This window comes from Zingiber officinale, chromosome 8A, assembly GCF_018446385.1.
Source record: "Zingiber officinale cultivar Zhangliang chromosome 8A, Zo_v1.1, whole genome shotgun sequence".
Classification (NCBI taxonomy): Eukaryota; Viridiplantae; Streptophyta; class Magnoliopsida; order Zingiberales; family Zingiberaceae; genus Zingiber; species Zingiber officinale.
The window spans coordinates 68,668,661-68,696,104 of NC_056000.1; the positions used below are offsets into that span (position 1 = coordinate 68,668,661).

The 27,444-nt window shown below is 35.7% G+C and overlaps 1 protein-coding gene across 2 annotated transcripts; it reads right to left on the reverse strand.

Annotated features, from left to right (window-relative positions):
• Positions 1 to 356: 356 nt before the first annotated feature.
• On the reverse strand, positions 357 to 26,739 carry LOC122009390 (ABC transporter C family member 2-like). 2 transcript variants are annotated; one of them, XM_042565520.1, is made up of 28 exons: positions 26,433 to 26,739; positions 25,662 to 25,828; positions 24,515 to 24,693; positions 23,815 to 23,854; positions 23,369 to 23,528; positions 23,160 to 23,274; positions 22,974 to 23,054; positions 22,850 to 22,874; positions 22,418 to 22,474; positions 22,173 to 22,238; positions 19,948 to 20,022; positions 17,462 to 17,569; positions 14,420 to 14,554; positions 12,929 to 13,035; positions 12,760 to 12,853; positions 12,483 to 12,650; positions 11,347 to 11,487; positions 9,972 to 10,178; positions 9,808 to 9,906; positions 9,160 to 9,312; positions 8,402 to 8,787; positions 7,725 to 7,905; positions 7,270 to 7,593; positions 3,925 to 4,678; positions 3,700 to 3,821; positions 3,302 to 3,547; positions 1,138 to 1,239; positions 357 to 807 (listed from the first exon to the last, which is right to left on the reverse strand). In XM_042565520.1, exons 2-28 carry the CDS (start codon positions 25,761 to 25,763, stop codon positions 712 to 714), a joined length of 4,323 nt encoding a protein of 1,440 aa, XP_042421454.1. In that variant the 5' UTR covers positions 25,764 to 25,828; positions 26,433 to 26,739; the 3' UTR covers positions 357 to 711. The 2 variants fall into 2 exon arrangements, with proteins under 2 accessions (XP_042421454.1, XP_042421453.1); XM_042565519.1 differs by having other exon boundaries at positions 25,431 to 25,828.
• Positions 26,740 to 27,444: the final 705 nt, after the last annotated feature.

The following is a 27,444-nucleotide window of genomic DNA, read 5'->3' on the forward strand; positions in this document are numbered from 1 at the left end:
CCTTAGAACATTCCAAGGCTGAGAAAATGGTCGGGGCAGCATCTTTTGTAGGGTGGTAGACGGGTCAAATGTAACTAAGCCTATCAACTTTAAATATATCTAAGTTTCCGGGACATGAGTTGATTAGTATGAAATAGAATAGAATTATTATAGTAGAATTGTAGAGTGATGGATTTTATCTTTTTATTATTATTTAAATATACCTAATATCGAATCAAATGACTAATCCAATTTGGGTCGGTGAAACAAATCCGATCGAGCAAACTTAGTTGACTCGATAAAATCAATTCAATTCCGAGCATAAAAAAACTCATCAAAACCAAATTTAGGGTTTGATTTGCCACAACAAATGAGTGTTGAATCAAACAACCAAAGTAGGCAAACTTCATCAAGTGTACTAAGAGAACTCATTGACTAATCCAACCGAATTGGTTCCGTTCTCGCTAAGACTTTCATGTTCTTTCTTTGCTTACTTGTGAAACTCTCCTTTAAATCATCTCTACACTTCAAATACTTCTTAATGTGAAAATCATAACATAGGATAACAACCAAGTTTTATCCCATTAGATAGGATGAAATCACAACATAAAACATTCTAATAGTAGTATGTATCGATCGAGATTGCTGAATCGTATGTATCTCTCTTTGGATTGCCAAAACTGGAAGTGCCATGCTCAGTGTGAATCTTCGAAGAGGAAATTTGTGACTGACTTACGTCTCTATTTGATCCCAATCAAGCGATCCATCTTGGAATGCATAGTCTCTCGATATCCTCTCTTCGGGATCGATTGTCCCAAACACCAAACTCTGTAGATTAAAGCCATAAACTCTGATTCAAAAGTCGACTAAATAGGCAACAAACAACATCCATGGAATAAGTAGCATAAGACATTACTAAGCAGTTTCTTCAATCAAATAGCATTTTGTATTTCCATCTGAATCCATGAAAAAAAATACTATCGAAAAAAAAGCATAGTAGCATAAGACATTTCTTGTAATCTAATATTGTTCTGTCAACTTAAAGGCTCGAAACCGTAATAGTTTGCATGTTGGATGAACCATAAAACTGAAAAATGGCACTGGATATTACAGCAACAAAATCAAGAAAAAAGAGACAGCGCACAAGAGAATGAGTACCCGGAGGTATTGAGCATTGGCCGATCCTGTGCTTTGAAGCATCTTGGAGAAAGCGCTTCGGTCATCTAATAAAAGATTCTCGGGGGTGTCAAACTCCAGTACCTGCAGGGCATACCAGATCATAGAATTAACAAAAGCTTAGAGAAATAATAACGATAAGTAAGCCTTAACCATACGAAGAGGGAGATAAACTAGCGACTTGACTGGATTATGAGATCCAAATAATTATTATTGACAACTTAGTTCCTTATAGAGTTTTGGGCCAGTGTAGGCTTCTAAAATCTTAGATGAGTAAAATACTAGTTCAAGTGCTTTGAATTAGTGGCTTAATATAAATAGTGAATGAGAGTGGATTTTGTCAATTGGTATTTAATAAGGTGTTTGGAAAGGATTGGCTATGTGATGGAGGAGGCATTACTAGACCTACACATTCTCAATTTGGGATGATTTAGTCGAACTTTGTGCCTCAATAGAGATGTTAAGCTTTAAGTGAAGAAGATTAGCATTCAAATTCAGTCTCATATGAACTATTGTGGTATAATGGAGGTGATTTATAAGCTTAGGTGAGAAAACTGCTAAAACATGGGGGTGTAGTTTGGTTCGGTAGTTGAGTCTAACAAATTAACGAATGAGTTCCCTCGTCCGAGTGGAAGATGAGTTATTGTTGTGTCATTAGCCACATAGCCTAAAGTTGGTATGGATACAAGAAAACTGAGCTACAACCAAGGTTTAAAATTTCGACTCGCGCCGAGATTTCGATCCTGAATCGAAACGATACGGTTTTCGGTACCGTATCGTGTCGTGCTGATAGAGTTTCAGTATTTTTTAAATATAAAATATATTAATTAAAAAATAAAATATTTAACATAAATATTTAAAAAATAAACAATATGAAAAATAATCTTTAAAAAAGGAAAAGATATGAAAATAGATAAATAAATAATTTACTATAAATTTTAAATTAAAATAAATGAAATATAAAATTAATTAGATAATTTTATTAGGGTTTAATAAAGCCTCAGATTATCTCCATCATAGTTAGGAGTTGATTAAAATAATTAACCTAAGTTTAATTAAAAAATATCCGAAATCCGACACCACTCGCGAGCTCGCACGACTTCGGCGCTGTTATGGGGTTACGCGACCCCTTAGCCATGGTCGTGGGGATCGCGTGACTCCTTCGGCACGACTGTTGTGGTCGTGTGGCCCCTCTGTAGTGGCCGCAAGGTCGTGTGACGCCTTCGGGAAAGCAACAGAAGGGTTATGCAACCCCTCCGTTGCTATTGCGGGGTCGAGCGACCCCTCCGCTACGGCCACAGGGTCGCGCAACACGTTGCAGCTGTCGCGGGTATAGTGCCAGGTCGTGCCGGTCGCCGAGTGAAACGAGATGTTTCGCCCTTTTCGATTGTCTCGGCACGACACTTTAAACCATGGCTACAACATATGAATGAAAGCATGACTATCTTAAGCAAAATGCACAACATAAGAGTTAGAAAATAGGGCACTTCATGACAAAAAGCTTTATGCTGATAATAATTCAATCTTTGTTGACTAATGTTTTAGCTTAGGTGATATGATACCATGACAAATACACACATTAATAGAGGTAAATGGAGACCAAAGAAGACTTTGTTAGCAACGATAAAATAAAATAAAATAATTTAAATATAGATGAGGATATAGTAAGAGATCGAGTTCAATGGAGTAGGAGGATGCATATAACTTGATTGTTGTTGTTGCTGCTGCTGATGACCACTAATGTCTTCATGCAACTGAAAATATGAAACAAAAACTACTAATCCAATAAATAGCAGCTTCTCAAGATTGCATGTCCCAACAGTGTGGGTCAGCATGAATATTGCCGCCTCATCGACAAATATGTTAGTCATGTAAATTTCTTTCAATTTTGCTAAGGTTACTTAGTCACCTTCAGTGCAGATTCTTAAATCAAAGTTATTAAACTTCTCTAATTAGGGAAAGTCATCATAAACAAAAATCATAGATGTATTTCCTTACATTAATAGAACTCAACAATAAAACATAGGACTTCAGCAAAACAAAAGATGGATATATAACATCATTATCTGTCAATAATAGGGGAAAAAAATTGCAAGTAGATTATCATTCATTGAGTTGAATGGTAATTGAAGTGAAAGGAAAAAACCTTGCCAGCACTAAGAAGAAGAAGCCGATCGCAGTCAATGATGGTATTCAGTCTATGAGCTATAATAAGCATTGTGCATGATTTGAATTCTTCCCTTATTGTTTTCTGGATAAGAGCATCAGTCCTAACATCCACTGCTGCTGTAGCTTCATCAAGGACAAGAATCTTTGATCTCCTTAACAATGCTCGTGCAAGACTCAGAAGTTGTCTTTGTCCCACGCTGAAATTCTCCCCAGCTTCTGAGACCTAATCGGCAACGACATGTGGGTTGAGCATTCAGCAATAAATGTAAAAATAAAAGAATTGTTGGGTTCCGTTCGAAGTATTGCAGAGAAAAAACTGAAACACAGCGACGTCAATGCATGTCAAGGCAATGGTAAGAATAAGGTGAACTATACCCCTGCATCAAGTCCCAGTTGATTCCTTTGGATGACATCTTTTAGATTAGCTCTCTCTAAAGCTTCCCAGAGGACTGCATCATTGTGCTCATTGAAGGGATCGAGATTAAACCGTACAGTTCCTGGATAATTTTTTGTTACTCCTAAGAATAACAAAAACTTGCATAGGAAGAAAGGAAATCTAGTTTTATTTCAAGGAGACATAAACATGAAGAAGAAATGTACCTGAAAAAAGAACCGGTGACTGTGGTATTATGCCAAGGACTTTACGCAAATCCCATAGACCAAATTTAGAAACATCATAATCATCAATAAATATTTGTCCTCGTTCAAGTTCCACTATACGAAACAAAGCATTAAGCATGCTAGATTTTCCAGCCCCAGTCCTACCAGCAATTCCAATTTTTTCACTTCCTTTAATTTTAAAGGATATGCCATGAAGAACAGGGGGAAGCTCTGGCCTATAACGAAGTACAACATCTTGAAATCTGATAGTACCAGCAGAAGGCCAAGCTGGAGGAGGTCTACTGCTTTCAATTACAGGAGCTTCAGAAGGCAAATCTATATATGTTCCAACTCGCTCAACTGCATTTAAACTATTTTCAGCGAGACTTGCATGTCTTAGAACTGCTGTCAATAGGTTGGTAATGTTCAAAGCATAAGTAAGAAGTAGACCCATTGAGGATGCAAATGCTTTATGATGTTCTGCATGTTGGTTTTGCACAACAGCAAAAGTTGCTGTGAGCCATATCATAATACCTCCCATTGTCTCCAACCGAATGCTAAGCCACCGATTAGCACTGATGTTAACCAGTGTGAATCTCACATTATTGTCCATTGATTTACCATTGATGTTGGCCATTCTATCATATGCTTTGTAGGCCCTGATGGTTGACAAACCATTCAATGCTTCAGCAAATTGTGCATAAACTGGAGATCTGGTGATGGAATCAAGACGCTTTACTTCACGTGCTGTACTCTAGAGAATAATTTTTTTAAGAAAAAAATTAGAATGAGATTAGTGCTACCAACACTGACTGAGAACTATAATCAAAACTGGAACTCCAAACAACTTGCCAAAATCCATTTATCATACATTTTGGATTACTAGATTGGTTGAAACTATGTTCTTGACCTCTAAGGTAAGGGGTATGGATTTTTTGCATGAATAATAAATGTTCCAATCTTTAAAACAAATAATGATGATCCATCAACATGTGTGGATGCCATAGATTGTCTATAGCCATTCAAGCAAGCATAGATACAGATAGACAAAATGGCAATGGATGACAAAAAAATGGTGACAAATTAATGACTGATTTTATGGTATTTAACATGACTATGCATGACATGGCTAATTGGGTAGGTTGGAGAGCGAATGGGGACAATGCTAAATGTTAAAGCCTATTTCTGCAAAGTACGAACCCCAAAGGGCAGGCATGATTAGGATCTTCATTTGTCCCGTCACAACAAATTTTCACAAATGTTGCGCTGAATAAAATCAAATAAGCAGAGAAGTCAAGCAGAACCACATCATAGTTCAATCAAAAACACGGTGAAGGTATCAACTGTTGGGTTGTAATGGTTGCAAATACAGTCTCATATTGAAAACACATAGAAAGGATCATGGACTTATAAGGGTAAGATATCTCCATTGGTATAAGGCCTTTTGGGTAGAGCCTAAAAATTAAACCATGAGAGCTTAGGCTCAAAGTAGACAATATCATACCATTGTGGAGATATCTGAATTCTTTTGGTCATAACAATTGATATCAAATTTCGGACTGCCAAACGGACTAATCGTCGACTATGCACAAGAGTCATGGTCCAATCGAGCTATGTGGGTGAAACATTGACCTCTAACGAACGAAGTGCGGACTCCCATGTCTAGATCAAGACGACACTAGGCATAGAAGTCCTAGTTATGGCTAGGCAAGGAAGTCCTAGTAGGTCGGTTGGACCGAGGGGCAGGAAAGTCCTGATGGGTCAAGGATCAGATGACATCAAGCGAATAGAAATGGTTGCAAACAAAGTCCCACATTGAAATACATGGAAATGATTATGGGCCTTTTATATATAGCCCAAAAATAAAATTATGAGGGCTTAAGCTCAAAGTGGAGAATATCATACTATTATAGAGATATTTGAATTCTTTTGGTCCTAACATCAACGACTACAGTGATATGGAGAGAACATTACCTGTGAAAATGGTGCATGTTTCATTGTATCTGGAAGATATAATGCAAGATAGAAAGACAGAAATCTGATGCAAGTGACAAACATAAAGTTACGTTGTGTTTGTTGAAACACCTGTCAGCTGAGTTAAGATGTTGGTGTATAGAGCTAAGTTGGATTTTGCTTGATCATTGTAACCTTTTCTTTTCTTTTCTTTTTGTTTGTGCGTGTAAAATTCACATATTAGATCTAAATGAGAGTGCTGATTTACTTTATCATTTTGTCTACTTGGCTTGTTCCACTAGTTTAAACCACTGCTACTGATTTTCAATGATTTGCATAGACAGGGAATTTTGACATATATGCCCATGCAATTACATAGTAATATCATGCATTTATATTGTTCTTGCATAATACAATTGTACCATATAATATCACATCTAGTTATAAATACAAACTTACATGCGATAGTACTATGCAGTTATCAAGGCACAGTATCATGCTTATATAATTAACCAACATTTATGTTAGTGTCTGAACTATATGATTGCATGCTGATCAGTATGAGTCAGATGTTCTGATATGCATGGATATCTATATGGTATGGGATCATGTGATACTTAGTACGGACTCGATATAAATAGGAAGTGATACACACCTATGATGGTTTTATTGCAAATAATACCTCACTCATGTAGATAATACAATCCCGTAATAATGCAGCATGTTGGTGACCTGAAATAATGCATTGTTTGTACCTATTTCATCAACCTTGTCCACAGATTGGCTTATGCGAAGTGTTGATGCAACATGCTTGGCTAATTGATGACCATACTTGTGTCCAAGCCGACATGCAACCTCATGCTCTTGTCATAGATTGGGAAGTGCAAGGAGTAACACCCACATATTTGATCATATAGTGGTCTTTCGTCTGTTCTAGTGTTTACTCACATGGATGCTAGTAGTTACATAATAAGCAATTGTAGTATATGTTGTTGCATTGACTGTCGGTTTCCTTTGTTAGACATATCAATCATGCACTGATGACATATCTTTTCAAATTGATGTTGTATGCCTACTTTGCATTGGGCTAACTATTTTTAAATAGTCTCCAGTTTCTAGATTGATTATTGAGTTGGTTCTCCTAGGCATTTGTAGTTTATCACACTTCTAAATAGAGGCATATTATGTTTAGGTCTATTTTACTCTAACACCGGTAGTTAAGGTCATGTGCATCTGATGATTGATAGATAGACCGTGGGCAGTCATTAAGGAAGAAATGTACGATAAATGCTATGGGATTGCTAGAAGTCATCGAGTATCTGCTAACAAATGCAACATGTTTTTGCAGGAGGAGAATTGAAAATATGTTAAACTTGGTTAGAAATTTTGTACCTGATAATACAAATAGGCAGCATAGAATAAAATCAGAAGCGGCAATATTGCCCACAAAGATGTAGTGCTCACGATGCCAATTAAAACAAAAGTCGAGAGAAGCTGTGAGGCTGGTCCTAAGAACACATTAGCAAAGACTGCAACATTGCGATCAATATCACCAAGATCTTTTGCAAACCTATTAATTATGCGCCCAAGTGGATTGGTGTGAAAAAATACCATAGGAGCTCTTAATATGGAATGAAGCATAGCATCATGCAGTCTCTTGGCGGCATAAAGACTTGACATAATGAGCCAATATAAGTTTGACAGAGTCACAAGTACCTAAGTTTTCAATAGAATGAGAAAAGTTAAGCTTAAAAATATAACTATTAAGCGAACTTTGAGCCAACTTAGAACTGCTAACAGTTGTCGACACAGTGCACAAAAGAATCATCCTTCAGAGGTAGAAGTACCTGACCAAAACAAAGAAGAGCATAAATCAGGTTATAGAATCCAGGTCCATGGTCCTTTGGGGAGCTCTGATCTGTCCAGACACTTAACCACGTGCTACTTGAAACTCGGAGAACTTCAATCAAGGCATTGCAAGAGAACAGAATCATGACAACCCACAATCCACCTAAAGCATTCGTATACCTGAAAATAGACAAAATTGAACAGATTAGTAAAACATTGACCTTGTGCCACTGCTGAGGTAAAAGCAAGAAGTGTTTGACCTGGTATATATATATATATATATCCATTGCTATGGAGACGGCAAATTCTTTAGAAATTCAGAAAATGTGAAGAAATTCCCACACAAAAGCCACGGTAAACAAGTATTCCATCAGAGGATATGAACAACAAAATAATTTGCAATTATATAAAAAGGTTAAAAGGAGAAAGAAAGAGAAAAGGGTTCAATTGCAGAAAACGGTCAGCAAGATTAACTTGAATGGATATATAGATATTGAGAGATGGATTCAAGTTAATATAGAAACATTCACAGAAAATTTTATATAAAAAACAACTAGATGTAAAAAAAATATTTTAGTCAAACGTAACAGCAAAGGCAACTTGCTCACCACATGAGAATAGGAATAAAGTGCTAAGAAAACCCATTGCAATCAATTTAAAATCATTTTACATTTACCTTGCAAGAACCTTCAAACTAACAACACCTGTTTCACGTTCCTCTTGTTTAATGAGAACTGACTTCCCTTCTCTCCCTTTACTTGTTTTCTCTTCACTCTTCAACAAAGGATTAAGTGTCAACTGTCCATTTTCAGAAGGCTTTTCAGATGCTTCAGCATTTTCTCCGTGTTTCTCTTCTATGTGTTCCTCCATTTTCCCAGCATTCTCCATCAGCTTTTGAAAGAGGGTTCCATTGGCACAGAGTTCATCAAAGGTACCCTCCTCTTTCACCAATCCTTCATCAACCAGGATAATCTTGTCCACACTCGGAAGAAAATGTAACTGGTTAGTTACCAGGACACGAGTTTTATCTCTAAGTTGGTCTTTGATGCATTTATCAAAAACCTGGAAAGAAGATCATAAATCAGAATGCAATGAAGAGAGACTAATAATTGAATAAAGATCTCATACTTTCTACAGACTAAGAACATAATGAAGACATTGAAAATAAAAAACGAACTAGAATTTACAGTGCATACCTAGATAAAAGAACGGCATTCATAGCAAAATGCAAAGGGTAGCCATTTCCATTTAAGTAGGCTTTATCTTATAACAATTTAGGTGCATTAGGCAAAAACAAAGATCCTGTTATTCATGTTTGTCTGAACTACACAGGAGATTGGAATTTCCAGAAGTTAAATAAGAAAGACATCTGATATCTAAACCGCCAAATACAATGATAGGATAATCTAATTGATGATGGTTTGGATAGGATACCTGTCGACCAACATCAGCATCTAATGCACTCAGAGGATCATCAAATATATACACATCTGAGTCAGAATATACTGCTCTGGCCATGGAAACTCTTTGCTTTTGTCGACCACTTATATTGACTCCCCTTTCACCAATCTCTGTAAGATCACCACCCTGGAAAAAAAATTGCAAGGAATTTTGTGAAGGAATATATTCCTCATCAACAACAGGATCTAGAATTTGTAATCAATTTGCACATAGATTGCCTTTACCATACAAACTAGAATATAAAAGTCCATTAAATTCAGGAATTCTAAGCCAATACTTAACTAACTAGACTTTTCATTAATATACACTTTTCCTATCCAAAAAAAGGAAGAGAAGAAGAGGTAAAATGAAGGCAGGATTAGCTTTTTTTTAAGATTAGATAGTTTATTTTCATCTATATTTCAAGAGATTAGACAACTTTTGATGATCCACACTCATAAACTCTCCTGCATGCATAAAAGCGTACATGTGTTCGGAGTATTGAGCAGATTTTTTCAGTGTACATCCTGAATATTTGAAACACACCATTTGAGTGTTTTTTAAAGTGCATAAAGAGGAAAGAGGAGAAAAACCATATAAATCGTACAGCTTAAAGATTTATTCTATGATGCATGCACTTACTGGGAGCAAATCAAGGTCATGTTGTAAAGCAGTAACTTCAATTGCCTTCTCATAAGATGATTGTCGGAAAGGACATCCAAACAATATGTTGTCACGTACCTGTGTTGAAAAAGAAAATCTAGATCAACAACTATGCAATTTGATAGTAAAGATGGTGGACTCACAGTAGCATTGAATATCCACGAAATTTGAGGAACATATGCAACAGTTCCTCTAATGGTCACTGAGGTATTGGATCCAGCTACTGGTGGTAGTTCCCCAAGCATGGCTGATATCAAAGATGTTTTTCCTTCCCCAGTACTTCCAACTATTGCAATGAGACTACCGACAGGTATATCCAAATTGACATTTGATAGTGTTGGAGTTTCTGCCTGTGTAATCATTTGTTAGTATAGTTGGGAGATTCAAAAAATTTTGAATATAGAACTTTAAGACAAATCAAGCAATATATGAAAGAACGGAAATTGATTGCAGTCAGATGAATCTATTGTCATTTCAAAATACATCCAAACACTATCTGAAGTGTCTTGAACTGAGAATATATGGGCTGATCCATATGACTTGGCTTGATTCCAGGATGAATACATCATTATGTCAAACAGAATTGACTAAGAGAATAAAGTAAAGTACAAAAACGGGTAAACAGTTTCAGGGCAAGAGAGTTGAGTGGAAGGGGGCTACTCAAGAGTTTGAGTTGTTAACATGGCCATTGCATGGATAGTGCACTGACTATATGTGCAAAATATCAAAGTTATGACAAATGAAATCACCTGGTTATATATTGCTTTCCTAACAAACATAAATCTTATAAGTTATACACCAAATATGTAATCATATGACTACATAGTTATACACAATATCTGTTCGTCTTCACAATAAGAGCACATCAATCAATACATCAGTATAGTCACATTCAATGGACCAAGTATCTATCATATGAAATGACAAAGATAGTATGACAGTTATAATGAACTAGAACATATGCTTTACAAAAATCGTAAATTAACAAAATGAATAGATAATGCTCACAATAAACACATGCCCCCTTTCTATTTTATATTTCATTCTTCATTTCGGATTACTTTTTTTTCTATATACAAATGTTTTAGCAGAGTAGTTGATGTCATGTAGAGATACTCACAAGTTGTGATCCAATCACAAGTTCTCTCATACTATGAATCGTATTGCGGACATTCAATACGTGAGTTTAAAATCCAATCATACACATAGAGAATGTGCACCCCAATAGTGCATCTATATTTATCAAATAAATAGTAAAATCATAAGGCAATCCTTAGGACATTCCTCAAAAACTAATAGAGTAGTCAATGCCAAAAATCGGGACAAAAGGGCCGAGTTGGTAATTAATTGCGAAAGAAACAAAACATAGAAATTAATAAATATTTCAGTTTTTATGTTCTTGGTTGGTAAATCTTACTAAAAACTTAGCACACTAAAACTAGTATTTATTAAACTTCTATGAAAAGTTCATGTCGTATACCAACTTAACTAATGAAGACATAATGATAATAAGAGAACCTTTGAATCCCATGAGAAGTATCCATTCTTAATTGAGATGGCAGGCAGATCTGCTTCAATAGGTGGATTTGGCAATAGAATCCTCTCTTCAGCTAGAAGTAGGTCCTCTAAACGTTTGAGTGATACATTGCAATTCACAATCTGACAAAAATAAATAGCTTTCAGGCATAGTAATGTGTAATATTATTGGTAAATACTAAGCTATTTCAGTAATTTTATCTTAATAAATGAAAATATACACTGAGGAGTTAATTGAAAGTAATTACGGGACTTGATCAATGAAGCATGATTGCTGAAGGATGTAATCGACACTCAGAATCAAGGCAGTTCATTCTTGCTTAGATTGCAGATTCTTGTTAAGGAAACATCACAGTGACAAATTCGCAGTTGAATTTAAATGGACCAGGTACAGACAAATAATGCAAGATATTTCTTTGTTAAAGATATGCAGAGTAATTGTCTTGCGGTCCTCTTGTCCTCATCTCCTAACTGATAATTCACAATTCCTGTTCCTGATAAATATATATAAATGATGTGCAGCCAAAAAATGAATGATTCATGCACTAGCGCCTATCAAACTCCTGATATGAATGTGATTTTTAAACACTGAGATACAGAAACACTTAAAATGGCCAAAATAGGCATCAGTAAAAATGCTGACATCTCAAACATTGGTAGTATCTTTAAAAAAAGGTTCCCATCAGTGATTTTGTTATTGATACAGAAGATTATATGCTTCACGCCCACCAATTGGCAGTATAGAGATCAATTTTATAATCATCCCTTAACAAGCCATCCAACAGGAACACTACCTGGTGATAAGACTAGGCCTAATAAAAACTTGAATATCCAACATCTATATAGAATCCAAAGATCAGCAATATAATTTTTTGAAATTTCAAGTAAGAAGCTTCTAATATTCCTCTTTATGAGGGCTCCAACCCATGTCAGGCATTGGATGCTCCAAAACTAACATCCCTATTGATCACGTGAGAAAAATTGTATCAAACACCTAGATCCATGTCCTTCAGGATACCCATACCAAGTTCTAGGGAATATATTTAAGAAGAAAATTTTTCAGTATCTTTTAACTTCACCAAAATAAAATGGATTTAAAATCTGCCAGAGTACTGCACCTGAGTTATCAAATTTGGCAGCATGAAAAGAGGAAACCTTAACACAGCAAACAGTGAAAGTGATGTAAATGCCTTCGCAGGTGTTAAATCACCTCCAAGAAGAGAATAGGCCCCGAATGAGGCAACTGTGACGAAGACTGGAATGCTGTTCAAAATGAAACTATTGAACTGCAAAAAAGATATGTAAGCCATAAGAATATATGGAACTTAAAAGGAAATGCTATAACTTCAGCATCATGCCACAAGCGAGGGAATAAACATTTTGCTTTGGCCTTACTGCTGCCAATAGCCGGGCACTACGGAACCATGACAGCTCATCATTGCGAATTATCTGGACCTTTGACTGGAAACTCTGCTCCCATGCATAGCATCTGCGACACCAAATGATCAAGAAATGATTACCACAATAATAGATTCCATAAAACAGTTATCCAACCAAATCTTACTTCACTGTGTCCATAGCAGCCAATATTTCATTCATGAGACTAACCCGGTTGTCTGTACGATAAAGACCTTCCTTAGAAAGTTTTCGCATTCTGCTGATCACCAACGTCTGATTAAAATTAAACCAACAAAGATCAGCATGGTGGAAATACAAGCAAGTTGTTGGTAAGCCTGAAAAGAGTTGCAGCACTAGCATTCTCAGAAATTAGTCTACAGGCTGATGCATCCTTCCAAGGAACAGTTGACAAATAACTCAAATTTCCATCAATTTAAAAATTGGTATGCTGCAGAATGCAGATAAATTTCAATGACAAACTACATACACAGAATTACATATAAACAACACCTGTATATGAAAAGTAGTAAGTTGCATTCGAATTAAAATGCAAGATCAGCACCATTTATTGTATCATTTAATAAATTCTTGGAATATGTGAAGATCAAGAACATTCCAACTAAAACTACTCATGGAATCTAATGTTGGATAAAAATAAGTGAAATATTCAAGCATGCCATTGAATAGTAAAATAATTGCAACAGACTGCCAAATAGCTCCAACCAGTAGGTACCAGTCACCAAGTGATGCAGGATCAAGTGACAGGCACCTTGTTCAATGGACTAACTCAAGTAGCCCTGCCTGACAGTGTTTTGATTGAACAGGCTCTACTGATAACAGCAGGATAGGTATTAAAGGACTAACCAATAACCAGAGTTTTAATGAACAGAGGCTTGAATATGGTCTTAGGCTCCTTAATTGAGGCGGCATTATAATACAGTAACTAATGTGATCACAGATGGTGTCAGTATTGTTGTTTGTTGGGGAGTATAAGAGGGAATCCTCCTCTTCAAAGATCATGGACTCTCGCAGTAGTAGGCAGGTTCCTTCAAGGCAAACTCTGACCAAAGCAGAGGAAACATTTAATGCTAGCATCTCCACCGAACTATGTTCAAATCTAATACCACTTGATGTAGCACAAACAAATCGCACTGCACAAAAAATGCTTGAATAATAAGAGAAAAAATATTAAACTCGAAGATATTAGTACAAGGGATCCTAAACCCCTTTTATAAACTCATAACATGACCAAGTCGTCTTTAAAAAAAACCTAAGTTATTAATAAGTTACAACAAACTTTAAAAGGTTCAGTATATCACTAAGAGATATAACAATCACTTCAAAACTTAAAAACTTAACTAGTTTGTAAACTATATAATTATAGAAGTTGGTAAATTGATCTCCATTCTTGGAGTGCAAAATCAGATAATTTCAAGGTGGAAAAAGGGTAAATATCTACCTACATTTAAAGTTTTTGAGCATAAGTGGCTTGCTTCTTGACAAAACACACACTAGTTTCACATAATTTCTATTAAATTTTGAAGTACAATTCTGTTTGTAAACAAGCTAATTCCATCATGATTTGCATTGAGATTTTATTCTCATTCGATCCACAAGGAATAAATTGACAGATGAAGATTTCCAGAATGTCAAGTACCTGTATAGGAAACAAAAGAACCAGCACTGCTAAACCGACAAGAGATGCAACACCCAGCTGCTGATACAGAAGAGTAACTGAAATGATAATCCGAAAAGGAGCTGACCACAGACTGTGAAGTTGTTGGCACACTTGCTGTAGAAAAAGTGGAAAGATGTGTTCAGTTTTGCCACACATCTTAAGTAACATAAGAAGGTAAATTAATTAATTGAACTAGTCAACCACAGTGTTGTTAGAGTGTATACTAAAAGCCTAGCTTTTGGTATAAACATTTATCTATAAATAAGAATCACATTGGTCAAATGACTACATTTATGATAAATGTAGTTGTTCAATTAATTTATATTGTAGATAACATGGTGTGTGGTGTCACACACAGAAGATCATGTTATCAGTACCTTATAAATTATAAACAGTAGCTCACGACCAAGATGGAAAGGAACAAACCATTGGAAGGTCGTAGTGTAATTAGGTATTAGTTTATCTTAACTATATAATTACACTAGTACACTTAAAGTGTATTGAGTAGGACCATTTGAGGTCGTTCCTTTTTATACTGACTTAATAAAGGAACAAAGACCTCAGTTATTATGGAAGCGTGTGCTCTTAATCCTAATATAATAACAAGCACATATATTTGATATTTATTTCTTTAATTTATCAATGGGTGAGATTTAGTTCGATAAATCAATAAGCCCGATAAGTTGGGAAATGATATCACTTATAGTGTGTGTTGTTGATTATAGAAGGAAACTGTGTCCTAGTGATCTAGGTTGAGAATGTCCCCAAGAGGAGCTCATAAGGATTGTCATGTTAAACCCTGCAGGTAGACTTAGTCCGACATGACGATGAAGTTGAGTGGTACTACTCTTGGAGCTAGATATTAATTAAGCGAGTTGTCAGTAACTTACTTAATTAGTGGACATTTGTTATCTTAAACACAGGGAGACTAACACACTCATGATAAGAAGGAGCCCAAAATGTAATTTGGGATTGGTGCGGTAGTTCAATAATAGTTCTCTAGTGGAATGAATTATTATTGATAAAATTAAGTTGTGTGTTCGGGGCGAGCACGGGATGCTTAATTTTATCGGGAGACCAAAACCAATTCCTCCTCTCGGTCCCTATCGTAGCCTCTTAATTATAGAGTACTATACCCACCTATACCCACCTTCTTACCCATCCTATAGGGGCCGGCCAAGCTAGCTTGGAGACCAAGCTAGGGCCGGCCATGGGTATGTTCATGGGTGAATTCATGTGGCCGGCCCTATTAAATAAAAAGGAATTTTAAATTTTAAAATTTTTCTTATGTGGATAATATAATTTAAAAGAGAGTTTAAAAATTTAAATCCTTCCTTTTATAAGATTCTACAAAAGATTAAGAGAAGAGTTAAAATCTCTTTCCTTATTTGTAGATTAAAAGGTTGATTATAATTTTGGTAAAAACTTTCCTTTTAATTATATTCATGATTTAAAAGAAAGTTTAAAAATTAAAAATTCTCTTTTATTAGTTTCTACAAAAGATTAAGAAAAGATTTAATATCTTTCCTTATTTGTAGATTGAAAGGAGATTTTAATTTTTAGAGATAACTTTTCTTTTTGGAAATTATCCACATGTTTAAAAGAAAGATTTTAATTTATAAAATTTCTTTTTATTGACCATCATGAAGGGAAAATTATTAGAGAAATTTTTTATAAAATTTCCGGAAACAAATTAGGAAAGTTTTAATTCTTGATTGAATTAAATTTCCTTTGCTTGGTTTAAAGTGGCCGGCCACATTGTTGATGAGAAAAAAAATTATTTTTAATTAAATAAATTTTCCTTATCAATGGCAAAAGAATTAAGGAAATTTTTATTTAAATTTCCTTATTTGTCAAGGCCAAGGATTATAAAAAAGAGGGTAGAGGTGCCTTCATGGCTAACAACTCTATTATTTTTCCTCTCTCTTTTTCTTCCTTGGTGTGGCCGGCCATCCTCTCCTCCTTTCTTCTCTTTGATGGCCGAACCTCATCCTTCTTGTGGAGACTCATATGGTGGCCGGATCAAGTTTAGAGAAGAAGAAGGAGAGAAAGAAAGCTTTGTTTCTAGCATCCCTTGGAGCATGGTGGTGGTGGCCGAACCTCTTCATCCTCGGAGAAGTTTTGATGGCCGAAACTTGTAAGGAAGAAGAAGGTGCTTGGTGGTTCTCATCTCGGAAGATCGTTGCCCACACAACGTCCGAGGTTAGAAGAGGAATACGGTAGAAGATCAAGAGGTCTTTCTAAAAGGTATAACTAGTAATTTTTCTTTCCGCATCATACTAGTTATTTTTGGAAATAATACTAAATACAAGAGGCATACGATTCTAGTGTTTCGAATTTGTTTTCGATATAGTGTTTCTTTGTTTTTTTTCCTTGTGATTTGATTGTTCTTTTCGGTTGACCTAAAGTTATTTTAGGAAATTAAATATTAGCTTTCTATAAAAGGTTTTGTCTAGTCGGTGGTGGTTGCTCCCATATCCAAGAAGGTCGTGTGCCTCGCCACGTCAGTACTGGGAACCAATTATGGAAATTAATATTTAATGGAATTAATAACTTAAGGTGATTTGGGTCGAACGTGTTAAGTTCCGCAGGAGACCCAAGTCAAAACCTAAAAGAACAAATAGATTAAGTTTTGGATCAAACGTGTTAAGTTCCGCAGGCGATCCAAAATTTAATTTAAAAGAACACATGGTAGCTAGGAAAAGGTTCAGACCTTTGTACAAAATTTTTGTACAGTGGAACCTCTAGGTTTTCCGAGTAGCAACCAACAATTAGCACCCTTACTCATGAGACACATTTAAAAGAGATAAACTGCAGTTAGTATCTAGCATCAAAATAATACAAAACAAAATACAGAAAAAAATGTTCTTAAAATCAGAACTTGGTCCCAGGGTGAAAAATAAGGCAATAGGAACATTTTCTAATTTTCCATCTTACTGAAAAATTGTTGGCAATTTTAGCAGTTATGATGAACTGATTCCTCAGCATCATCTCATTTATATAAGTAGGTTTAGCAAGAACCTGAAGTGTTTCTGCATCAGTTGTCATCAAGTTGGTTATTTTTCCTGATTGAATTTTGCTGCGACTCTCATGAGTTAGTCTTAGTGATTTCCGAAACACAGCTGCAACCTGTAATCAAAAGAACAATCAAATAACTTCTTCCATGCAACCATGGAACCAAAGTAAGCATAGAACAAGAACAAACGAACTAAATAAAATTTATAGCAGTCTGTAAAATTTTGAAGGTCATGTGAGAAACATCATAGCAATTAAAGCATTATATTGCCAATCTAATTGAACAATTCCAATTCAAAAATAGTCAGCAAAAACATGAGTCAAGGCAATATTAGATTATGATAAGGCGTCAATGTCCCTTGCACTTCATAAGAGTACAGGAGAAGGTCATGTCTACTGCTGCAAATGGTGCCAAAACAATTTACTATATTGATCGAAATACAAAATTTCTTGAGTCTCAACCTTTTGTTCAACCAGTGTTGGTATACTCAAAAGCAAGAACTTAAAAACCAATTTCTATTTCAGTACATGATCAGATTTGATCTCGTCTAGAAGCTGTGAGAGACAAACGGCCGGTGAGGGATTACTGGTGTTGACCAGGAGAAGACTTCAAGATAGAAACCCGGAGGAGGGGGTGAGTTGTCTCCATCGCCAGAAGAGTCTGCGGAGAGTAAAAGAGTGAAAGAGGAATTAGAACGGAGACCGGGCTGCCCCGGCCTTCTACTTCGACGCTCAAGTCAGTTTCTAGTGATGTCAAGAATGAAGAAGATGAATAGTGCAAGAGAATAAATGACCAAATAAGTGTATGTAGTAAGGAGTTTCTTTTTTCATACCTTGGCATGCGGGGGCGGGACTTTTTTATAGGAGGGTCATGTCTAAACAAAAGATGTCACAGGGTCATGTTACCCATGTCTAGGTGTTAAAGAGTCATGTCCAGACAAAAATGTCAGAGGGTCATGTTACCCATGTCGAGGTGTCAGTAGATGAGAAAAGGGTTGATGGGCCCAATGGTCTAACAGGCCTTTAATGGGTCGGCTCAGTTCTGCTCTACTAGGTAACTAGTCGACTAGGCTCTGCTCGGCCAAGCAGACTGGCGGGTCGGCTGCTCTACCAAGTAGACTAGTTGACTCTACTCGGCCAAGACCAGTCGACTCTGCTCTGCTCGGCCAAGAAGACTGGTTGGTCAACTTTGGTCGGTCAGTCGGTTGGCTCTGGCTGAGGTCAGCCCTGGAATACTGCCAATCAATTCTGGTCTAGGTTGGCCCTGGAATACTGCCGATCGACCCGTGTTTGGGTCGACCCCAGATAATCTTAGATTTATATCAATAATATAATAAGAATGGTGGTCCAAGTCGAGAAGAGCTTATGGAGTTTTGTGTAATTCTTGTGTCTCCCTTATGCTAAAAATTGAGAAAAACAGTGATAAGACATTGATTCAACCTACCATACTCTATGAATCAAAGTGATTGCTATTAGAAGGAAACATGCACACAAAAAATTAAAATAACAGAGATGCAATACTAATATGTATGTGTAGAGTTCCTAGAAAGGATATAAATTATGCATGTGTGTGTGTGTGTGTGTGTTGATTCAATCTATCATACTCTATGAATCAAAGTGATTGCTATTAGAAGGAAACATGCACACAAAAAATTAATATAGCAAAGATGCAATACTAATATGAATGTGTAGAGTTCCTAGAAAGGATATAAATTGTGTGACAGCAAAAGAGCATAGCTCCGGTAGTTTATAGAATGAGAAAGGATGGGTTGAGATAGTTTTCCATGGTTACAAGAGTTGAATCTAATAGAGATTAGATCCCAAGGTGTAATGGGTGGAGGGAGACTAATTAATTTGAATATGTAATTAAAATAGCATAGAGGCTAGTGGAAATATAAGACATCTAGTCAATTCCAAATAGTTGGGACAAACTCAGCTTGATGATGATCATGCTGTAATAGAAGCCATAGGCAGAAGGAATAAATACTGGCAATTCATGAACCTAGGAAATTTAAACAGGCATTGACAAAGGACAACACTAAAGCTTTCCAAGTTTCATGAAGGATATCAAAGTTACATCTATACAAATCTGACTGTAGATATGTATTAAATATATATTAATCGCTTGATGCACAAGAATTTTCTTATAGTTCTAGAACATGCAATCAATCTGCCAAAAAACATACAATATGATCATATGATTTGAAAATATAACCAATAAAAGAAAATAGGTTAAGGGTATGTGTGTCTATGTATGGATTCATGCATGTATGTACATCTACTGTGCAATCAGACAACAGACTATTAAACTAGCCATGCATCCTTGTATAGAATTCAATGGAGGAATATGACGTCTATAGATTGCCCCAAGCAATTGGGGCAAACAGAGCTGTACAAGGATGATGGCATGCATAAAATGGAGAAATGTATTACACGAAGAATAAAACTGTAATTAAGGCAACTTAGGTAATGGAAAGAGATGTGTAGCATACCAAAGTAGCTCGCAATCTAAAACCAACTCGCATTACATTCTGAAAGTATTGTGCTTCCACTAATACTCCCAGTGCCTGAACAACAGAAAATTCACAAGTAAAAAAACTGCTACCAATATAATCTTCTACTTGATGTCAGTAGAAAAAGGGAAAGGTACAAAAATCAGAGGTTTGGTAAAATAATATGATGAATATGCAGTTGGTTTTGGTTAACTGAGTTCGAGAGCACTAAAACTTTATTTTTTAGCTGCTACTAAAGTTTTTGCTACCTAATATAATCCTTAGGTAGGGAAAGGAAATGACATAATCTCTCTCAGCTGTACGAAATAGCAACCAAAAAAAGGAGGTATGAAGGCAAAAGGACAAAAAGAACTCCTGAAAAAGGCACAAAGATAAACTACTAGTGGTATGTGAGAGTGAAACCATAAATTAAAGCATGCAGGAGGTACAGACGTGCAATTTTGTAGCACTGCAGCTTGCAGTTGTAGGAACTTACATAAGCTCAGTTGCAGCATTTTTTTTTTCATTCCTGCACCAGTGACTGTATATTCACATCTATATTATTAAGTTCCCATTATACATAATCAGTTTTTTCTCGTGCAAAATTGCTAGTTCTTCCCCTCAAATAGTTTGATGCACACTTATTTCACTCTGAAAATAGTAAGTTGTTGAAGCAATTGCATCACTATTGACCATTTCTACAATGATAAAAGCTCCAACTTCAAATTTGAGATTGATTATAGAACTGGTAGAAACACTTGATCTCATCAATGCACACTTTATTTATAATGTAACTTACCTCTGGTGTTGGATTCTACTTCTAAAAGTATAATTTTGCAGCAGGTATAGCAATTGGTTTAATTATCAAACAAAATATTGTCCAAAAAAGTAATAATAACAAATAGTAAGAATCCTAGTGTAGCCTGCATCAAAATTACAAATAGTAAGAATCCTAACTTGCAATTGCCTAAACATTTCAACTTCACAGAACCTGCCAGGATGTTCAAATGTTCATATGATGAAGCGTACACCAAGACTCAAGGAATTACAAACTGATGGGCTATCATATAGTTCCACTTCCTTTTGTCAAATTATAATCCCACCAGCTAGTCCCATCAAATTTTCTGCATCCTTTAAGTCTAAAATCTTTTGTCAGTAAATAGGATGGATACAATATTAATCCAATATGATTGACTTGTGTATGAACTATGAACTTACCTAAATATTTACAAATGGATTCATCCGTCAATTAATTTGATGTCATGCAGACATGGGTACGTAACCAACAAAAAAAATGTGAGCTCAATAAACATGTTAAATCAATTTTTTTTTATTAACTTTTGGGTTAAAGCTTCTTTTCCCTCCTTTTTCTCTTTCCCTCTCCTCTCCCCCTCACTCTTCTTTCTTCTTCTTTCTTGTTACAGCCCCCATCAACAAGGTTGCCAGCCCTGGTAGTGTATCTCTGCAATATCGCCTTGGGCTGCCCCTCCAGTGGCAATGGTAGAGAAGAGGAAAGCATAGTAGGGAGGAAGAAAAAGGAAATAAAGAAGGTTTTAAAAAAAAAAAGAATGTTGACTGGAAGTCTTAGTCAATGCTTCATCATGTCTCATTAAATTAATTTAACAAACATAAACAATTATAACATTAATGTCAGCTCATGTGATTACAATTTAGAACACAAAAAAATTGTGCCCCCAATTGAACCAAAGAGAAAAGTTTATGTACGAACAATTGTAATTTACCCCCAGAGGTAGAGTAGCTAACGCTAGGAGCAACATTGGTATTGCGATGCAGAGTAAAAGACTACAACGTCGCAGCTTAAATCCAGATTATTTAATTGACAAAAGAAGGCAAGAGTTATTATATTAAAACTACTATATGTATAGACTCAAGAAGCTAAATGGGCTGAGCACCCAATCCTTAAGGGTGTAGATTTGGTTAGAGTACCATGTCAAGGAGTTGAATATACTGAGCACACTCTCAAAATGAGTACTTCAAGGTGCTTGCTCACTAACACACACTATGAGACTTGCTAGATAGAATACCTCAACAACTAAGGTAAAGGCAAAATAATAAGAGTATTTATTTTCAAACGGACAAATTTATTAACTCCTGTACATCTCTATCTCATTTTAGTTATTTGGAAATATGTATTTCAGCAAGAACCAAAAGCTGAACAAAATTTATAGCATATGTAAGTTAGAAACTTAGAATAAATTACATACCACTCCAGCAAAAATTGAGAAAGCATAAATGTAGCCATTCCATGCTGGTTCTTCTTGTTGCATTGACTGCAAACATGTAATTGCTTATATTAATTTAACAATGCCAAGAAAATACAAAAATTGAAATTCAACAAAGAAACAAACCCCTAAGCAAGCACGTATAAAGGAATAAGAATGTCACCAGCATATGGAAAAAGGAACTCTGCATACATGATTGACATGATTGGTATAAGAAAATTACGTACCAGTAAAAGACGGTTTAATATTAAAGGACCAACAAATTGAGAAGCATCATTACCAATCTGAGCCAAACAGGAAAAGAAGTCACATAAGAAGAACAATGAGATTTGCCAACAAAAAATAGTTCAATTTTGTGCTTTGTAACTGAGAAATACATCTAGACAAAATAGAGACATGAATCAGTTCCATTGTGCTGGTACTTTAAAGTCACCAAGAATGTTTGAAAGGAAAACATGTTGGCTGCCCTACTTCTTTAATAGCTCTATATTCAAATATACTAAGAATGATTTGACTACCCACAAACTAAAAGCATAAACTTGATGGAGAGCTTCACAAGATCATAATTCCGTCTCATAAAATTATTAACGCGTAGACAACAAATTTGATTAAAGAAACAATGGTAAAACTTGAATTTCATAGACTACTTTCTATGATACCTTGAAAAAGCCACCAAACCAAAATCTGCACAAAAATTGAGAGGAAATTGCAATATTAAATAAGAAAATAATAATGACGTTTTCAGGACAGGAAAAGAAAAAATAGAACATGTTCGGAATATACCTTCCTCCAAGGCTTCGATGAAGTGCTCTCAACAACCAAGGTTTAGGTTTCCTAGATTCTTCAGCCCAACATTGCTGGAATCTGAAACAAAATGGAGCAAGAAGCTATGAATAAGCAATTGAATCAAGTTAAAAGATGTATTTAGAATCTTGAGAATACATCAGCCAACAAAACAGAGAAATAAACCTGTTGTTCAACGTTTCTGTCTGATCCCAAGAATCCAATTTCCAAACATCTTTCTCAGTAATGGGCCTCTTAAAGCCTTGCTGCAACAGAGGAGTCATCCATGAAAAGAATATTCCTGAGAAATAAGAAAAAAAATCAGAATCTCAGATGTTATTAACGAATTTATGCTTATTTTGTCCCTAAAAAATCCATTCCTTCATTGTACTCACTAGAAACTATATTGACTTTTCTTTCAGGGCAAATCTGCTCTCCTCCAGGAAGTGGTTCATAGTCCATATCACTAATAGATGCCTCAAATCTGATGGGAGTGTATCCAGGATAAGGATCTAAACTGGGAATATAGACCAGCAAAAGAATACCAAACAAGAACTGCATGTGGAAAACAAAATTTCTTTAGCATATAAGCTTATATGCTTTGACAGAAAGAAAGAAGCAGGGGAATATTCATCTAAGTAGGCATCAAATGCACAATAAAACCTTTGAAGACATGATATCATCATACATTAAAGGTCATCTAAATAAATTGTTTTCTTTAATGTCCTAGCAGTTGGATAGATTAGATTTCATGTAGTTAACCCTAAATAGTTGAAAAAAAAATGTTAATTGACCATGATATAGTGCTATCAGTCAAATATGTGAGTGAAAAGTTACAAACCTGGGCTGCAATCTCACTGGTATATATATCAAAAATTGATCTGCAGAAGGAAAAAAAAAAAGAAAAAGATAATCAGGTACTAGTTCTTTTTTATAGGTGTAGAAAAATTGCGGTATGATGAACATTAGTCACTAAGACATGGAAAGGAGGAGGAATTTCAAGGTGTACTCAATATCTGATGTTAAAAATAAATGTAACAGAAGAAAGGGTTATGGATGGTTTTGGTTAAGGACAACATGCATTATGTGATGCCCTTAATATTGAAAGCATAAAAAAGGGGGAATTCTATTCACAGTACTTAAATTGCTCCTTCAAAAAAAAACAAAAATAGCCTTTCCACATAGACAAAGGGGTTTATAAATTTTCACAGAATTGATATTCTAAGAATTGTGATTTGGATTTAGAAGGAAAGATTTACTATATAGCAGAAAAAAGTACAAATTGTAGAACCAATGAGATGTGTGCATTGCATTCTGCTTAATGACTTTTTAGTGGGATATAAGCAAGGTAGCTTTGCATTTGCGACCAACACCAACATACCAATTTTATGCATTAAAATCCAAGTCATTTTCATCCCAATGGCTTAAATGCTAAGTGATTTTTAGCAATTGGTGACTTGATGCATGATGGCAAAAACCTAAAAGGAGTATGCCGGTGCAGCCGATGAAGAGTAATTACAACAAAAATCCAAGCAACTTACTTGTCATAGTGGTTTCTCACTGAAAGCACGAGGTTGTAGATGGAAATGTCTCCCACTAGAACATAAACCATTACAAAACGAATATACCACCGGAATTCACAAATATAGATTTTTGTCTCCAATCCTATCATCAGAAGCATACAGCACCAAGCAGCAGACTCAATAAGCAGTGAAACAACCTGAAAGTAGATGCAAATGGAATATCCTTATCTACTGAATTTTAAGTTCTCATGCTCCAAAATAAAAAATGGTAAAACAAATTGCAGGAGAAAAGTTTAAAACAGACTGATCCGTAAAATACATTGTTATCAACAATCATAGTCAGATAGCAAATCTAGTGACTAAGAGGAGAGAGAAGGACTACAAATCAAATAAACACTCTGATCCAGCTCTCCTTATTTCCATTTTCCCAAATATTGAAGATGATAAAAATTTACCTAGTAACAACAAAACATGGAGCAGATTAGGATTCTTGGAAAAAAAAAAAAATCATAAGGATCAGCATCTTGTTATATCACCATTTATTTGCTCAAAATAAGATTACCACATTAAATTTTACGTAGAAGCTGTTTAACAAGAAATTAATGCCGCATGATTCAATTAATTCCACCATAGAAATACATTGACAGATATTAAGCAATTTTATGGGTAACAATTGCTACTAAAAGTCAATGTGCGCAACAAAAACTAACTTGAGCAGGTGTAGAAGAAGTAACAAAGGAGCATGGAAATAATTAGATCATATAGGGAAAACAGGATGGTGATGATATGGAACAGCAACCAGCTGGAAAGCATCCACTCACTAATCCAGGAACACACTTCAGCAACTAAACATAGATTGTGCAGTCGTGGAAAGGAACAAATTATTTGAAACAATACACCAAAAAGCAAAAGGAAAGGAAATTTATGTGCATACCTCGAAGGGAGCTAGGCCTTTTTGCCCATCCAAATTTGTAATTGACAAACCCATTACCATCCTAAATAATGGCTCTAATACGCAGAAAAATGAAAGTATCCCCAACCAATAGTTGTAATATGGAGACTTTAGACAGTACCGCCGGACAGAAAGGTCATTCCTGGTCCTCCAAATCCGGTAGAAGCAGACAGCAAAAAGGACCAAATGTGATATGCAAACTAACAAGCTCACCATGCTACAAGGAGTGTAGGCACCAAAAGCATTCTCGACCACCATTGACCATGCTCCGTTCTTCTCTGGCCTGCAGTACCAGACCAACGGCTTGAAACCCATGGCTCCAAAGAGCCTAGTGCTCCAATCCCTTCTCTCAGTTTCCTATTTATCACAGATGCTCCTTCCTTAAAACAAACAAAATAAAGGGACCTTTTTTAGATTGATGCAAAAGTTGATAAATGCCCACAAAAAGGGCTCAGCCACCACCAAGCATATCTGCTAAAGGTTAGTCCATTGGTCATCCAATCAAGGATGCGAATTCTTGCAATACCAAAGCCAGCAGAAAGAATAATCACTCATTTGTAAGATGCGGGACTCCCACAAACTCCAAAAAAAAAACGGAGTTTTCTGCTCTTCCAGAGAAAAGGTTTATCAAGAAACCATCTTTGTATGCTTAACCGGGAAAAAAAAAGAAAACGGCAGTTCTACGGGACCTATCCACAAAGCATCTCAAAACCAAGGAATAAAAACTCGCACTGAAGTAATAACCACCGATTAGTCAGAACTAAACCTTGCGCCAAACTCAAAATCGGATTTTTCGACTCTTCAACACAAAGGGGTTTACCAAAACCTCGCAAAGATAAAGGAACAGAACTCGCACAAATCAAAGTGCAATACAAACCGAACTCTTCCCAGAACGAAAGGGAGAAAACTGATCAAAGTAAAGCCGGAACAACCGAGAGGACGAACATACGATGACTAAGGGACTCCAATCCATCGATCGAATACCTTGCGCGCCGCGGCGCCGAACAAGCTTGGGCGGGAAGTCAAACACCGAAAGATGTCTCGGAGTTGGGGCTCCGCCTCGTCGCAGTCGTCTTCTGTACCATAATAGCTCTTCCAGGAGTGGCTGCCAAAGAAAAACTTGGATCAACTATCCTTTTCCTTTTGCCTCGATCTCTTCTGCCAATCAAGAAACACGACGGATTGGGAGTGCGAGCGATGCGCAGGCGACGGTTCCTTGTCAACTCACGTTGGCAAAAGGTGAAGTCAACTCTGTTGGCAAAAGGTGAATCCATCACCTTCAGCACGTCGTCACGAAGTGACGAACTCTATACAATAGGAAGATAGTGACGCTTCATTTATAGTACGTTTCATTTTTTGAATAATTTCATTTTACCCCTAAAATTTTAATAGTTGTTGCATCACCGCGTCCCTAAAATCCCTCCTTAAATAGACTATATAATTTATACTCATGATCATGAGAATTTTAATTTATACTAGCAATTATACATTGCGTGTGGAATATAATATATAAATACATACAAGGGTAACATTTGAAAATCCCAATAGCTTACAGTAAACTACTCCTTATAAAAATAACTGAATTTCGAACTCTAAATCCCTAATTGATTAATGAGAAAAATTTCTAATAATACGTCGTTGAACTCTAAATCCCTGATTGATTAATAAGAAAATTTTTTAATAATATACCACAGCTAAGTTTTGAACTATAGATGATGCATCTGTGAAAATTACTATTAAATTTTGAAATTATTTTCGATATAAAAAGAAAAAAGAATATTAACATAATTTAATTTTGAGTTTCACCAAATTAATTGAAAATTAGTTATTAAAAATTCAGATCCTTAATAAAATAATACTATTTATAAAAGTCATCATTTCATTTGCTTTACATATTTTGTCAATATTTTTTTTTTGATAATTTAAATATCTAAATTTGATATGATTAATTTTGAAGGTAGACGACCTTCCTTCTTAATTCGCTTATTGAATAAAT

Bases quoted from the DNA above. Each gene is read 5' to 3' on its own strand.
- LOC122009390 (XM_042565519.1), bottom strand. From the start codon at position 25,763: ATGGGTTTCAAGCCGTTGGTCTGGTACTGCAGGCCAGAGAAGAACGGA. The intron at 20,023-22,172 runs GTATGTAATTTA...TCTGTTGTTCAG, and splicing joins TCTCAATTTTTGCTGGAGTG to GCACTGGGAGTATTAGTGGA. The intron at 10,179-11,346 runs GTTCTCTTATTA...ATGATTACACAG, and splicing joins ACTTCTCATGGGATTCAAAG to GCAGAAACTCCAACACTATC.